The following is a 17637-nucleotide window of genomic DNA, read 5'->3' on the forward strand; positions in this document are numbered from 1 at the left end:
TAATGCCGCATGCCTTTGCTTCGTGGTTCAAATCCAGTCCCCTGTAGGTCAAATGTAACTTTTAATTTGTTTGCATTGGAGGTATGTCTCTTGCTTGCCATCAATACATGAATTGTTCTACACTGAACAATTCAGAGCTGCTCTCTTTGTCTTTGGCCAAATATTACCTCCAAAGAACCCACAAGATGGAATTTGTTTTATTTTGCAAGCCTCTTTCTGCTTTTTTTTGTGTGTGTGTGTTCCTCTGAACCCTGCTCCCCACCATCAAAAGGCTTGACCCCACAACAATTTCATTTTTACCCTACAGATATTCACTGTATTTAGGAGATATAATTTAAAATATTCAATAATTTTGTTGCATTTTAGAAATTATGCTTAAAATGTTGTAAGTGGACGTGATGACTCGTGGTTAGAATAGCAAAGCCCTGAAAACTTGCATGATGCTGAAATCTGATCTGAACAGAGATCATCTCTAGCAGTGTGACCATAAACAAGTCACTTGACTACTTACTAACCTTGGGCTTCCAGTCATCCAAGCTGCAAAGCTGGGTAAAAGCTTTGAAAAACAAGGGCCACCATTCAGTTGAGTGAGCAAATGACAGCAGGGGGAAAAATAGCCCAGACTAAACTGTGATACAAGCAAATATTTTTTGTTGGAAGCAATGATACTTGGTTATACAGAGTATAAATCAGAACAATGCGGGGTTTGATTTAGCAAGGACTGAAGGGCAAAACAAAGGAAACATTGTTATATCCAAGCTTCAGAAATATACCCAGATAGCAGTGGCATGCAACAAGCTTTTTCATATGTTTTTTTGGCTCGCACTGGGTTTTGCCTAAGAACCAAAGTTGGCAAAAACAGCAAGCATTGCTCAGACAAGAATAGCCTATGCTGATTACAGATTTTGGAGAGATTTTTAATTAGGCCAGTGCTCTGAAGGCTACTAAGTCTTGGGACTTCAATACAAAGCTGAAAAATATTTTACAATTGATCACAAATTGGTTTTAAGCAGAAATCACCACTGCAGTCAACAGGGAATTTAAGCTTAAAACCGGTGGCATAATTTAACTCTATAGTTGTTGTTTTCTTCAAGGTTTGGTTCACTATATCCTTCAATCCTCCTCTATGAGGACAAAAAATGGTGGCTAGTCAGAATCTTTCTTGCAATTAAGCAGGGGACTGTTTCCATGCAAGCATACAGTTTCCAGTTTCCCTATACTTCCCTATATAAGAGTGTAGGATGGATAAGATCATTTCTTTAGGTCCCCAAATGAGTAATTGCAGAGCTGAACTAAAATTGGTTGAATGAGGTGTTGGAGGGCACTGTGATAGGGGGTTGGAAAGGAGATATGGACCCTTTCATTCCATGGCTATTGGGTCAAAACCTGCCCTGGTTTGAAGTCAGGGACCCAAAGCTTATTCCATCTGATGTCTGTTCTGAAGGCCTGAGTAGAAGGTCTCAAGCCAGTTTTTAGCCCACATATCTCACAACCCCAGCACCATTGATACTGACTGGCCACCCAGGGTATGTCTACACCACAATAAAACAGCCCCTTTGCCCAACCCAGTTGCAGATTTCTAATTGCAGTGTAGATGACCCTTGGAGACAATTGCAAAAGAGAGGCCACAGGACAAATTAAAAGGTTCCTGAAGGTAATGATTGTGGCTCTGTGTGAGGGTGCCTGCAGAACCTTGCGCTGCTTCCCCCTGTATTGTGCGTGGCTGTATGGAGAATGCCAGTGTCCAGGGCTGTCCCACCGCCTTGTGTCACAAGGAGAAATAGACAAACCCACCCATCCCCCATAAAAAAAACCTTTGCAAGCCAAATATCTCAAAAAGGAGGCGTGTGGTGCATGTGCAAGGATACACCTGGGACCCTGTGTGGAGCCGCTCTGGCTGATGTACTCACACGTGGCTAAGCGTTGGCCTGTGGCTAGGACTGTGTGTCTGCACAGGAGAGTAAGGGGAAGGAAGAACTCCCCTTACTCCTAAGCGAGGGCACCATACCCCCTATTCCCTGTCTTGCAAAGCTGAGCTGGCATTGGATGTGTTGTGATTTGCCGCTGCTGTGGGACAGCAGGAAGTTCCTCCCCACTCGGAGCAAAGTCTGAGTCACAGCGCCTTCTGGGGCAACTCTTGGGACAGGGCAGCTTACGCTCCACCTCTTGCTCAAGGTTGTGCTTAAAGGCACGGTCGAGTCTGGAGTCTCGCATGTGCAGTCACTTGATGTGTACATACAACCACAAGCGCACGCTCTCCTGTATGTCAGACCTTGGAGCGGGAAAGTGGGTTATTGGGGTTAAAATTCACCACTGTGCGGAAGGCCCCCATGAGGTCTGGCCACCACCTACAGCCAGTGAAGCCCTTTTTGAAAGAATAGGTGGGACATAAGTGATGCACAGGATGGAGTGCTGGCCCTCTGCACCGGGGTACATTGTGCGTTCCCTCCAAACAGCTAATAAAGGCCTGTGAGGGGAATGGTTCTCAACCTTTTTCATTTGCGGACCCCCAAAATATCTCGAATGGAGGTGTGGATGCCTTTGGAAGTCTGTTGTCTGTGTATGTAGTTGAATTCTGTTCAGTCAGTTTTCTGTCTTCCGCAGGCCCTTTAGACATAGTCTGCAGATCACAGATTGAAAACCACTGTATTAAGGGAGCCCCTGGTTGTACTTAAACCTGCTGTCTTTATTGCCATGCACTAATCACTTGGTTTCGTTACTGACCTCGCTCTGTCTCTCTTTTGTTTTTCAGGTCTCGAGTCTGGATATTGGTTGTGGTGTGTTTTTTTTTTAAATTTTTATGATTATTATTTTTGGTTGGCTTTTTTCCCCTTCCCTTGTGGATGTGAACTGAAGACCTATGGAGGAGTGCTGGACGAGGGAACAGGAGGACGCTTACTTCATTTTATTTGGAAACGCTCATTGTCGCGATACCTTCAAGTCATATTCCACAGTCATGTGGTCATCACAGCTGCTGTTCTTCACAATGCTCTTAGCACCAGCAGTGCATGGTAAGAGAAATGTGGAGGGAAATGGTGGGCTACCTTCGGTTTTTTGCCTATATAATCTGTGTGAGTTTGGTTTTTCTAGGGCCAAGGGGACTTATGGCAGTGAGGAGGCCAAATTCCATTGAAACTCAGTAGAGTTGGGCACCAAACTCCTTTGCACCTCTTTGAAAAGCCCAACCTACATTATTATCAAATAGGCCTGCAATAAAGAACCATCATTTGGCCTTAAGTAAAAAGCTGTTTATGAACTAAACTGCTTGATGTGTGCGAGGTCACTTTAGAGATTTACATTAGACCGTCTGTCCAGTACATTATAGCTGAGCTGCTTCCCTGTGTTCAGGACTAGTACACAGGGTAGGTACTACTTACGTCACACCTTGTACTGACCCTGTGTGTGAGGGTTGAATTTCACTCTGTGTGAATAGATATCTCTGAGAAGCATTGTACAGCATAACCTACTTTAACCACAGGTACAGAGAGGATGGGATCTCACTAAACTATCATCACTGATGCTATTAGCACATATATTAACATGTCACGATAGCCATCATATTTTATATTGTCTTAAGCAAGTAATTATAATCTATTCTTCATCACAGATTAAGGAAAAGTGAAAATGGATCCATCTCACTATGTGGACAGGGCTTATAGGGCAATGTTTTTAACAATAGGAACCCAAAGTTAAGCTCCTAAAATAATTGGCCTGATTTCTAAATTGCTGAGTGCCTAGAAGAACCTGGTGCTGGGGAGGGGTCAGCATTTTTGAAAATCTGGCAACTCCATTTGGCGGCCTTAAGGGGAGCTGAGTTCTTTTGAAATTCTGGCCTTAATGGCCCTAGACCAGTGGTTCCCAAACTTGTTCTGCCAGTTGTGCAGGAAAAGACCCTGGCGGGCCGGGCTGGTTTGTTTACCTGCCGGGTCCACAGGTTTGGCCGATGGCGGCTCCCAGTGGCCGCGGTTCGCTGCTCCAGGCCAATGGGAGCTGTTGGAAGCAGTGGCCAGTACGTCCCTCGGCCCGCACTGCTTCCAGCAGCTCCCATTGGCCTGGAGTAGCGAACTGCGGCCACTGGGAGCTGCAATCGGCTGAACCTGTGGACGCGGCAGGTAAACAAACTGGCCCAACCTGCCAGGGGCTTTTCCTGCACAAGCGGTGGAACAAGTTTGGGAACCACTGCCCCTAGACCATCCAAGCCATTGGCTAAGGTGTAGGCTTTAGGCTCCTATTTTTGAAAATCTTGGCGAGAATTCCACATCCACTCTGTGCATGGGGTAGTTTCCAAAGCTAAGGCTTTACGGTTAAACTTTTAGTGGGGAAGGAAAAACAACAACAAAAATACAGAGTGCATCAAGTCTATTGGCATTGCTTTTACCACATTCTATGCCCTAGAGCGTGCTCTCTCTCTCTCTCTCAACTGTTTAAGCAAACTTCCCCACTGATTTCAAAATTTTAATTTATAATTAAATGGTGTCAAAAAATGGTGGTTGGAAAAAAAACCTAAGCTATTATGGAAGGAGCTGTTGGTTATACTCAAAGTTAAATGGTAAATGTAGTTTTGCAAATCTTTATAATTAAACAATATTAATAGTTAAAGCAATTAACAATTTAAATGTCCCTCAGGCAGTTTTGGTTTTAGTCAGAATGCCAGTGTAGTCTGAGAGCTCGCTTGCTAGTTTTGCTGAATGAAAATCCCAGAAGAATACTAGGAGCCACATTGCCCCACAAATGAGCAGACACTGAAGATGCAAAAACGGAGGGCCTGATTTTTCCCACACATATGCTCCTTGGAGAGTCATTGACTCCCGCGCAAACTGAGTGTCAGTGACTCCACAAGGGGCACCACAGTGGGAAATCAGGCCCCTCAGTGTTATCTATGACCCTTTGTACCCCACCAGTCAGTGTGTGTTACATGTCCTCCTGTATGGCTGATCCACAGAGGTGAAGAGTCTGTTACAGCTACAGTACCTGGCTTTTTGGTTCAAGTGGTAGGAGCTCTGGAGAGCTCTGGTTCAACCCCTGCTGGTGGCCAAGACGGCAGCCATCCCACCAGAGCCTGGCCCCAGTGCAGTTCATGGTGTTTCTGCTAGGAGGAGGGTAATAGGAGTAATTTGCGAGCATGCATTTAGCCTAATGTAGAGGAAAGGGTGCACCCACTAAAATAAGAGTTACACAGAAGGTCAGAAGAAAAGGAGTACTTGTGGCACCTTAGAGACTAACAAATTTATTAGAGCATAAGCTTTCGTGAGCTACAGCTCACTTCACCTTTTTGCGAATACAGACTAACACGGCTGCTACTCTGAAACAGAAGTTCAGAGTTGTTGATCTAATGGTTCCTTTGCGTCTCAAAATCTACAAAGCTCAATACCTGCTGCCCTTTCTGGCCCTATCCTACACCGCACAGCAGTGTCTCCATGAGTGGTGTGGGGAAGCAGATTCAGTATGGAATTTTCTGCTCTCCAGCTTGAGGATAATTCTGGAGAGTTTGTGTAAGTGCACATAGCAGCCAGAATTCAGCCGTTGGCTAAATATGAAATTAGTCCGGCTAAGACCTTCTCATTCTTGTTTGCTAAGAGATCTCTTTAATGTATACAGAAGGTTTGCCTAGAAAGTTGTCTTCTAAGATCGTACCAAGATTTAATGTTTTGGATTCTATTGTTACAAACTGCAAAGGTATCTGGTGATCAGGATAATTGCAGGGATGTGTATTAACTGGTGGGGTTTTATTTGTATTGGGGGGGTTGAGTCTTGTTTTTAGGGTACTCTGATTGCCTCTTCTTCCATCTGCCCCTTGTAAGTTACAATTTGTTCTTGTATGTTGGGACAATGGAAGGGTCACTGCCTTTTTTTTTTTTTTTTTTTTTTTTTTTTAATTTAGGCATGGCCAGTGCTGCCACACATTTATTTTTGTGGCTGTGTTTTCCCACCTCCGATAAATGTGTAAAGTTCAAAGTGACAGAGCTGTGTAAGAAGATGGGTCAGACGTTCCATTTCTGGGTGCACGTTGTGTGCCTCAGGTTGTGATGTCAGGTGTGGGGTCAGAGGACACATGACTGCACTGCTGTGTGAGATGAAACAAGCCCCTGGAGATGCTGCCTGAGTGGGATGCTTTCATTGGCCTGCTAAACCCAGAGTTGTGAGCTCAATCCTTGAGGGGGCCATTTAGGGATCTGGGGCAAAAAAATTTGGGATTGGTCCTGCTTTGAGCAGGGGGTTAGACTAGATGACCTCCTGAAGTCCCTTTCAACCCTGATATTCTATGATTCTATGTTGCTGTTCAGAAGAAATGATACAGGGAAAAAGCTTCAATTGCTGCATTTCCTTGGTGATATTGTCATCGTTGCTGCACCATAAACAGCAAGAGACAGGCCTCCAGTTTTGTCCAGTGCTGCTTCATGCCTCACAGACCAGTGAAATTCTCCCTGGCCATAGGTTTGTGTACCCCTTTGGGCTGTAGTGGGACTGAAGTGATGCACAGGACTTGTGCTGTCCCTCTGTACTTCTAGGCAAGACCATAACCTGCTATTTTACTTTGTAGGAAGCTCCCCCCACTGCAGACCCATTTGAAAGGTGCTGCTGCTGCCCAAATGAAGCCTGTCAACCCAAGAGTTGACCCTTTGCTGTGTTAGCTGCTCCAGGTACACAAAGTTCTAGAGTTAGTTGAAGTGGAAAACAACAACATTAAAAGAAAAACTAACTTTGGAGGGCTCTTGAATGACGGGAATTTGCCGCTGAGCTCGCTAGGGTTCACAGGAGCCATGCAGTATCTGTGGTAGATGCACATTTCGGGCCAGACTGCAGCCCAGAGCCATTGGCTCCACATTGTATGGGGGGGGAATGACAAGGGGTCTGCTGCAATTACTCTTGGGGGCTCTGCGGCATACAGCTGGATCTGCCACTCTTTGAAAGATGGCGAGTGGAGAAGGGAGTGTAAGACCATGGCCCTGCTCCCACCATTGCTGGTCCCCATTGAAGAAAATCCATTCATTGTCCAGGGAGCACAAGGTCCAGACTTGTGTCTGGCCTTTGAACAGGACTTCCAGGGAGCATTGTCTTTGCTCGCTTGCCCCAATATGCACCTGATCAAGCCACTTGCAAGCAGTCCCTTAGCCTGTTCTGAAACAAGCATGTTTATCATAGATGGAGAATGACCTTCTCAGATGTGACAGCACCTCCTCTCCCAACCAAGTAACCTGCCATCCCCCAAACCAGGTGGATTTCTTTCTGTCTTAAAATGGGTGATCAGACGGAGACTCCATGAACTCCATTTGCTCTAATGCCAATCTGATGTGGAAAACACTCAGACACTGATGATGGGCAGCAAAACCCTAGGCTGACCTGGCATCTTATTTAAACACAATGTATTGTTAAAGGTGTGTTTTAATGTAAAGCTTCTCAGTGCATTGTATCAAAACAAAATTCAGTCTTCTATATCACTAACCAGCAACACAGAGGTGCAACACAGGTGTGTTTGGTCTGAAATTACAATTGATCTCTAACCAAATAATGATCTCTTACTTTGAACATCTTAATAACTCTGAAACAGTGATGCAAATGTCTGCAGCCCCAAGAGGTCTATATAATGTCTTGTCACATGATTATTTTTGGTCCCATTTTGGATTTCCAGAAACCAGGATGCCCAAGAGAATTCATACTCCAGGCAGATCTAGCAAAATCATTTTCAAGTGACCTCTGTATATTTAGGACATGGGCTATCTTGGCTTTCTGTTTCAGAGAACTAGTCTAAGCTGGAGCTGAAGTACTGTAACTGTTGTTTGCCAAGCGGAAAAGCAATTTGCAATCTTGTCCAATCATGCATTGCAGCAGCTGGGGGGAGAGTCCCACCTGCTATTCTGTTCCCAGCCTTCCTAAGGCCTTTGTACCATTTTACTGACATTTTTGGTGGGAAGCTGTGGTGGTGCGGGGGGAAGGGGGGTGTCCCTTCTTTGTAAGGAGATGGTATTCTCAGGAAAAGCTGATTTCTCAGTCCATTAGCAGGTCAGGGTACAGGGCCAGGTTCTGTGTTGTTTTTGGTGGGGGCCTTGGAAATATTTATTGCCCAACAGCACTGGAAGTTGTCTAGTGACAACGATTCTGTTAAAGCAATCAGCATTATCTTTCTTGGGTAAGTATATGATGCTAGCAAGCCAGTCCTTGGTGATAGAGAGATGCTTAATGTGAGCTGAATGTTTGCCTTCTTACTTTTGGAAAACAGTGAAAGCACTGTCACCTTTTAAAATACATACTATGTTTCTTTTATACTTGTACAAGTGTTATGTTAGCTTGTGAATGGTGGGTAATTGCCTTTTTGTATGCTACTCTTTATATAGTCACAATGAAATACAAGACACATGTTTTATTAGTTGTGAAATAGCCAAGTTGACATCCAGGCTTCTGCCTAACTTCATTGTTTTAAAAGATTAATCATCCTTGAAATATTTATAATATTTGCTAGGCTAGGCAGTTGGTATTACTGCCACAGAGCCACCATTTTTATAGGAGAAGAGGTGATGAAAGAAAAGCTTTTCCTGGTAAAAGGGTTGACCACAGATGTATATCGCAGTGTTTTTATTAGCAGCATAGTACTAAATTCAGGAGTACTAAATTCTCCAGCTGATGGCGGTCTGATCTATAAGCTGGTAGAGGGTGAAATTCAACCCTGCAAAGGTCCTATACACCACTTAATTCCCACTTAAGCCATTAAGTGGTACAAAGGGCAGTGTGCAGGGCCCTCTCTACGCAGGGGTGAATTTCACACAGAGTAAATAGGGGGATTTCTGGATTTTTTTAATACTTCTTCTTCAGTATTCTGCAAACGTGCCTGCTCAAAGAGTTCATACACATCAATGCATTATGGAGGCTAAAAGCAAGCAAAATCTTCTTTTACTTGCAATCCACAGAGTTTGCTAGGCACATGCAAATTTTTCATGAATTTCCCAGATCTCTCTCACCCGGAAAACTAGATAGTAGCTATGAGTTGGCAAAGCATTCTGGGTATGAGCATGCAAATAAACATACCAAGGGATTGCCACTCCCTTTGCTTTTCAAATAAGTATGTTACATAGATCCAGAACTCAATGTTTTTTTGTTCTGGACCAAACCATTGTACAACACTGATTTAGATTAATCGACTTGCTCTCACTATTATAGAAGGAAAGTGGGATTCTTAGTGAATAATCTGTATACTACTACCCAGGATATGTGACCAGCTTGTAGCTGTTTCATGGGCAGCTTGGTGTCTGAGCCCTGGCAGTCAACTAAGTGTGTGTGCTTGGAGTTCATAGTGTTAATTAAGTCATACAATATGACAGCATGTGAATTACAGTGTGGTAATTCACCCCCAAAGCATTTAGGCACAAAGGATGAAAGCCAAATTGCTTTGTGCATCTAAGTGTGAATTATTATACCATAATTTACTCCCCATCACATTTGACTGTAATTTTAAAATGTTTTTGTTTTAATTTTTTTCTTTAATAAGTTATAAAAAGCCCCAAAATATAGTATTGAGAAGTGTAACACACTTTCGTGAAGAGAACAGCAGGAGAGAAAGACAGGAATTTTGCTGGGTCCTAAAGTCTCAGTAGTTGTTTTAGATGCATTTATTCACCCTAGCCACTAAATGAGTTTTGTGATGTGGACATCTGTCTGCCAAAAACTGCACTGGGATCAGCAACTCATTTCACATAGGCTATCAAACAGTCATTCTGTAGGGTAATTTATTTTTAGTTACTTATTACCTGATCTTGATGTGATCTGGAGACCTTAGCCCAGGGCCAGTCTTCTGAGCCATTCAATCTCTGTCTAGTTCATCAAGTAGACAGACACCCCCACAGCAAAAATCATCATCACAGATGGCACCCTTGTTACCAGTCTCAGCAAAGGTTGAATAATCATAGAGACTGCACTGTCTGGAGCAAATTGGCACTCGGGTGTACTGCTGCTGGTAAGTTTGATCTGCTACAGCGCACGTCACATGTCATAAAAACAGACTCTAAAAATTGGCACAAAAACACTGGGAGAAAATGATGGGAAAATGCCTTAAAACCTTATGTCTAAAATGTGTTCTGTTCTGCAGGAAAGGGTTGTCTTAATGATTAGAATGCAGTGTGGTTCATTGGAATTCATTCTGTAGGTCAATAAATCCTTTCTGGGACAGGTAGTCATGGGTTGCTAACATCACTGCGTCACATGCTCATAGCCATGTAGATAAGTTTTTTAAAATCAAACAAACCTGTGATACACAGGGTATCAGAGTCTGTGATCTAAGGGTCCCACCTGGCCTGAAACGCCATGAAATTACAGAACACCATTTTATTGTAGAGTAATTCATCTGCCATTCAAGCATCATCAACATTTTTGTCAGTTATGGTTGGAGCACCTGTAGCTAAGATTGCCTAAATCTTCCCGATATAACCCTCTTTTCTCAAAAAGAAAAGGAGTACTTATGGCACCTTAGAGACTAACAAATTTAATTTAAATTTGTTAGTCTCTAAGATACCACAAGTGCTCATTTTGTTTTTGCGAATACAGACTAACACGGCTGCTCCTCTGAAACCTCTTTTCTCCGTGTCTTTTTAAGTAAAATCAACAAGAAGCCATTGCATGTTTGATATTTTATACACTATGATGACAGATTGTGAGCTCCCGGAGCGCGGAACTGTTTTCTTTGCTTCTTGTTTGTATGGCATCTGGCACACTGATGCCCTGATCCTCAATTAGGTTCCTAGATATGACAATAATACAAATAATGGATAATCATAGAATCATTGAATATCAGAGTTGGAAGGGACCTCAGGAGGCCATCTAGTCCAACCCCCTGCTCAAAGCAGGACCAATCCCCAACTAAATCATCCCAGACAGGGCTTTGTCAAGCCTGAGCTTAAAAACCTCAAAGGAAGGAGATTCCACCACCTCCCTAGGTAACACATTCCAGTGCTTCACCACCCTCCCAGTGAAAAAGTTTTTTCTAATATCCTAGACCTCCCCGACTGCAACTTGAGACCATTACTCCTCGTTCTGTCATCTGCTACCACTGAAAACAGTCTAGATCCATCTTCTTTGGAACCCCCTTTTAGGTAGTTGAAAGCAGCTATCAAATCCCCCCTCATTCTTCTCTTCCACAGACTAAACAATCCCAGTTCCCTCAGCTTCTCCTCATAACTCATAATAACTGCAGATGTTTACTTTTATGAACGAGGTATTCCTGTTAATTCCTCTTTTTTCCCTCCCTTCTAAGGTATTCCTTTCTGGATTTGTTAAAGTATTTATACTGTCTTTCTTTCTTAAAATGCTCTTGATACTGCAATGTGTAGCTGAAGGAAGGTGACCCGTTAGTGGCTAGCCTGGCCCTTGCCCAGCTGCGCAATATAACATGAGGAGCCTCATCCCGCCAAGTGCAGCCTGCATAAGGGCTGGCTTAATTGCAGTCAGTGCACATGGGAAATACAGGCACTGTGTGTTACCTGACTCTCTGGGCATGCATGGCGTTCTGAAGGGGTTGGAGCCATGCCGAGGGAGATCGGTACAGCAAGGGGAGGGAGGAGTAGGCTGCATCCCCGTCTGCATGCTTGTGAACTAAGAGGACATTTCTCTTCCAATTCTTCTCCGAATCCCATCAGGTCCACTTGGGATGCTGCGCTCCACACTGGCCTTACTGTTGTGCTTTGACTATATAGCAGAATTGAGCCATAGCTGTCTGAGCAGTGGCCTTGTCTAATAGTTTGTGATATCACTGTTGTTATTACTGCATATTCTAAAGCTACTCTTCAAAAGGTGGCAGTAACATCCATAAAAGAAATGACATTTGAAAGTGCAATAAAACTTCTGGGAACATGCTGAGCAATGAGATTCTGTGTGGCACCGCATTGGATGGGGATGGCTGGTGGCTCTGAGCCACCTGTGTGCCCTCCTGATCTGGAGGCTGGAGGGACGCTCCCTGGCATTATTTAGATTGCCCAATGGCCTGTCTAACTTATAGCAGCCGAAACAGCCAAAGCAGCCTCACTCTCTGCTAGGGTGGTGTTTCTGAAAGGGTGCACTCCCCTCTGAGCCTGGAGAGCTCTGTTGTCGTCGTCCTCCCTGCTCATGTGGAGAGTCCAGTGCTTATGGTGGCATTTACTGCTCAGGGAGCAAACAAAGCCCTGTATGCCTAGCCTTTGCTCAGGTGGGGTAATTGCCTTGCCCCTTCTCAGAAACGAGCACATCTTGCCTTCAATCATTTGCTTTTTTGGAGCCCAACACATCGCATGGGGGTGAGAAGAAGAAATTCAGCCCACAATTGGTGAGGATAATGTATTTGCCGCTCTATTGTGCATTGTTGCTCACCTTCAAAGTGTCCTAGCAGTAAGTAGCAACCATAGATACTGCTCCAGTTAGGTTGGGATTTTTCTTCTCTTATTACAGCTTAAAAATTGGTGATGGTCTTTTATTAATGTTTAATTTTATTATTCTAAACCCTGGAGGTTGCAAAGGGCATGATTTAGTAATGAGGGTGGCTCACAAATACAGCTCAGTGCATCCTGTCTTGTGTGGTACTCTCTCTCAGGAGAATGCTATGCAGTGGTTTATAAGCAGGGCCTTTAGACTGGCCACAGTAGTGCAGAACAGTCAGACTGGCCCTGGTGGTTCAGCAGCTTGGTAAATTACAGGCTGCTGTGAACCTTGCTGCATGGCAGAATCTCTACAGGCAGATAAAATGAGTGTGTCGTTAAAAAAAAATAGGAGCCTGATGATAATCACACAGGGTGTATATCACCCAACATATCATCTCTGTTCCTTTCAATGTGTGCCCCTCTGTTAGGAAGGAGGATTCAGGCATTAAGGCTGACAAAATCTCACGTGGAAAGAAGTCCTGTTATTCCACAGGCTGAGACAACAGTTTTGCTTTGCAAGACAGAAGTCGGCCATTAAAATAACAAGATGGATTTATTGCCAAAACCTGTTTATCACTGAAATAATGTTTTGCCAACTTATTTGCCCACATAGCAGTGTGTAATTGGCAGCATGTTTCATGTGAGAAAGCTCTTTTTTAATAGCTGAATCCCATCTTCCATCCAAATCCAGGTCACTGAATATTAAAAACCAAGCAAAAATCTAGACTTTTATACAGGTGAGTCATCTACAATGTGAATAATGGAAGGGTTCTATTTTTAACACTTCCATTTCGCTAAAATGAATTGAAATCTGTCCTGTCATTGCCGTCTGTGATCTTACAGGCATGTTTAATTAAAATTTTTACTATTAGTGATCATTGTGAGGGATTCTGGGGACTCAAAATTAATAATGTTTGGCTGTTTTACTTCATTTGATTGAAAAAAGAAATTGGCCTGTTGCTCAGAAGCCAAATACATAATAAATTTAAAAAATCAGTAGACACCCTACAGCCTGCAAGCACCGCTGACAGAAGTGCTTGGAAGTCATACATTATAATATCAGACAGCCATAAAAATAAATAAACTCTAGTTGCTTGTTTCTGTGCACAGCGAAGAGAGCACGCTGAGCCAGCGTGGCACAGATACTGCCATGTTTTGACCAGTCCTACAAACCCTGAACTTCACTAAAAGCTTGATTGAAGTTTGCTAGTAAGCATCTGTGTGCAATTGTAGTTGTAAATTATTTTCAACTCATTAATTTGTTATTTTTTGCATGGTTTCATCCCTGAACTGGACAAATCTTGGTGGTTTCTTATATATTCTGCCATCAGGGGTGGCTTTCCTCTAGTGTTTGACTTTATCCAAAACTAAAATTCAAAGCTAAATTTGGAGGCCTCCCCAAAAAGAATAAAAATAAACAATCTCACACATATACCTGAGAACTATACACCTTTAATGCTAATACAACTTAATTGTCTCATATGCTGTGGGTAAGGGGCGTACCAGGCAATAGCCTATAAAAAGGACAGTTAAAAAACAAACAAAAAAACCCCCAACCATAGCTCTTATTGACTGATGACAGTTCTAACGTTCTAGCAGTCTATGTAATTAGATACTACTATGTATCCAGCGTCACTTCATGTTTGAGATCTCGTCAGGGGTATTACCCTTTAAAGTTTGACCTGTGTGACAAATGTCACTGCCTTATCAAGTCAGGTCCCTCTGTGGCATACACCTTGAAGGTATTTCCGTACTGGCTGGACCCTTCGTAATGCCCTATCAAAGTTGGAACTCTCCCGGGCAGAACTTGATACATGGCAACAATAAGTTTTATTAGCAGATATAACCATTGATGTGTAAAGGCAAAGACAGTTAAGGAAGCTGCTAAGTCTTTAGTGTCAATCCTCACAATGTCCTGGAAGAACGTGGGTGCCTGATGTAGTTGAACACCAGCATTCTCACATGCTGGTGCTGACTCAACTTCCTGTTGGCCGGCAGAACAATTATATGAAGAGAACAACCCCTATATTCTCACAGCTAACCAACGTAAAGATGTGGTACAGTATTTACATAGAGGCAGGGGTTGGTGTCATGCAAATGTTATGATGCCAATGAGGATACATGATACTGCCATTGAAATGAAATGCTATAGGGCACAATTAGAGACGGGGCTTGATTTTCACAAATTTTCTGGACTTTGCACCAGATTCCTTAATGTGACACCTCTTTGTTCATACAGAATATTAAAATGGCACTTAAATTACCCTTTGAGTAGAGAAGGTAATAATAACCATGCATTATAAGGTGTTTAAAGCACAGTGTTACTTCAGTCAAGGTTTCAGATTTAACTTTCAAATGCTTTTCATCTGCACGTTGCAAATTTGACAGATAATTTTATTGGTTTTAGCCTGAAAAAGACCATTTTAACTTTCTAAACCAAACAGTGTTCATTTCGATTTGGCAGGAGTTTGTAGGACAGTGAATTAGTAGTAAACTGATACTTAAGTTCTGCTGTATATAGAAATTAATTCTTCACAGGTTTTGATTGTCTGCTTTTCTCTATGCCATTGTGTGTTTACACAAAAAGTATTTTTTCAGAGCAGGGAATCGACTTTCCTGTTCAGGAGTTTGAATAAGACTTTGCACTGAATAACTGGCACAACTGAACAAAACCATGTATTTAATAAAAATGCACTAATATTGAATGAGACTACTTTTGTGCACGAAGCAGATCATCTTGAGTACCCTTAGATTCCATATAAGTAGAACAGATCAATGTTGATCTGTAGTATATATTGTCTGAATGTGCCTAGTATAGAATGGCTATGCTAAATATTATATGTATTTAAATTATATATGAAATTTAAAATCCCATTGTTAACGCAGCATTGAGTCTGCAGAGTAAGTAATCAGAGCTCAAGAAATGTAAAAATCCAGCTTCCAACATGAAGGCTAAGTTGGCCATATTGCACCTGTTAATGAATGGAAATCTGTCGTCCTCATACTTCCATTGTAAACTCTTTGGGGCAGGGGCTGTCTCTCTTTATGTTTGAACAGCACCTAGGACAATGCAGCCCTGAACTCTAGGCGCTACAGTAACAGTCATGGTGAGCTCTTACCATTTCCTACTCCCCCACAAGTCATACATTTTAATTAGGGCTGTCAATTAATCGCAGTTAATTCAATGTGATTAACTCAAAGTAATCACGATTAAAAAATAATCGTGATTAATCGCACTTATAACATTAGAATACCAACTGAAATTTATTAAATTTTTTTGGATGTTTTTCTACATTTTCAACATTGATTTTGTTTACAGAAAGCAGAATACAAAGTGCACAATGCTCACTTTATATTATTAGTTTTGATTACAAATATATGCATTGTAAAAATGATAAAATAAATTGTATTTTTCAGTTCACCTCATACAAGTACTGTAGTGCAATCTTTTTATCGTGTAAGTGTAACTTACAAATGCAGGGTTTTTTTAAGTTACATAACTGCACTGAAAAACAAAACAGTGTAAAACTTTGGAGCCTACAAGTCCACTCAGTCCTACTTCTTATTCTGCCAATCGCTAAGACAAACAAATTTGTTTACATATGCAGGTGATAATGCTTCCCTCTTCTTGTTTACAATGTCACTTGAAAGTGAGAACAGGCGTTTGCATGGCACTTTTGTAGCCAGCATTGCAAGGTATTTACATGCCAGATATACAAAACATTTGTATGCCCTTCATGCTTTGGCCATCATTCCAGAGGACATGCTTCCATGCTGATGAGGCTCATTAAAAAAATAATGCATCAATTACATTCATGACTGAGCTTCTTGTGGGGAAAATTGTACATCTCCTGCTCTGTTTTACCACATTCTGCCATATATTTCATATTATAGCAGTCTCGGATGATGACCTAGCACATGTTCATTTTAAGAATACTTTCACAGCAGATTTGACAAAATGTGAAGAAGGTACCTATGTGAGATTTCTAAAAATAGCTACAATACTCCACCCAAGGTGTAAGAATCTGAAGTGCCTTCCAAAATCTGAGGGATGATGTGTGGAGCATGCTTTTAGAAGTCTTAAAAGAGCCAAACTCTGATGTGGAAACTACAGAACCCAAACCACCAAAAAAGAAAATCAGCCTTCTGCTGGTGGCATCTGTCTCAGATGATGAAAATGAACATGCATCAGTCCACACTGCTTTGGATCGTTATCAAGCAGAACCCATCATTAGCATGGAAGTATGTCCTCTGGAAAGGTGGTTGAAGCATGAAGGGACATACAAATCTTTAGTGCATCTAGCACGTAAATATCTTGCGACGCCAGCTACAACAGTGCCATGCGAATGCCTGTTCTCGCTTTCAAGTGACATTGTAAACAAGAAGCTGGTAGCATTATCTCCTGCAAATTGTAACCAACCTGGTTTGTCTGAGTGATTGGCTGACCATGAAGTAGGACTGAGTAGACTTGTAGGTTCTAAAGTTTTACATTGTTTTATTTTTGAATGCAGTTTTTTTGGTACATAATTCTACATTTGTAAGTTCAACTTTCATGATAGAGAGATTGCACTACAGTACTTGTATCTGGTGAATTGAAAAATACAATTATTTTGTTTTTTACAGTACAAATATTTGTAATAAAAATAAAGTGAGCACTGTACACTTTGTATTGTGTTGTAATTGAAATTAATATATTTGAAAATGTAGTAAACGTCCAAAAATATTTAAAATAAATGGTATTCTATTGTTGTTTTATCATGCAATTAATCGTGATTAATTTTTTTAATCACTTGACAGCCCTAATTTTAATTATTTTAATCAAAATGGGTTCCCTGCCCTATCTCCCCAACGCTCATTAGCTGGTGCTGAATTGAGGACGGGATTCTGCCAGAGCTTGTTTTTAGACTTTGTTGAGTTTTGAGGTGCCCCAGGCGATCCCTTTTGGCCATACTCTAAAAGTAGAGCGGTTATTGCAAGGGAAATAACAACTGCCCTTCGTGTGTGTGGTTGGAGGGTGGGAGCAGGGAAATGGGGGTAGCTGGGATATTCTCCCCCAGCAACTGTGTTTAGGGGGAAAAGAAAAACCAAAAGAACCCCAAATGCTACCCACCCTATTTATTTGCTGTGCTCTGGTTTTGTATTCTAAAGCTTTATATTTTTAAGGCCAGATTTTAGAAGTGCTCAGCACCCAGCAGCTCCCATTGAGAACAATGGCGAATTCCCCACTACTTCTGCCCCACTGACAGCAATGGGAGCTGTTGGG

The 17637-nt window shown here is 42.1% G+C and overlaps 1 protein-coding gene across 1 annotated transcript in view; it reads left to right on the forward strand.

Moving 5' to 3' along the window:
- Positions 1-17637, forward strand: part of ADGRL3 (adhesion G protein-coupled receptor L3) — a 682597-nt gene that overhangs the window by 151832 nt on the left and 513128 nt on the right. Inside the window, 1 exon segment of the mRNA XM_038399396.2 lies at positions 2753-3011. Coding sequence (XP_038255324.1) covers positions 2861-3011 — 151 coding nt within the window. The 5' untranslated portion in view covers positions 2753-2860.

The sequence above is a fragment of the Dermochelys coriacea genome, chromosome 4 (genome assembly GCF_009764565.3).
Source record: "Dermochelys coriacea isolate rDerCor1 chromosome 4, rDerCor1.pri.v4, whole genome shotgun sequence".
Taxonomy (NCBI): domain Eukaryota; kingdom Metazoa; phylum Chordata; order Testudines; family Dermochelyidae; genus Dermochelys; species Dermochelys coriacea.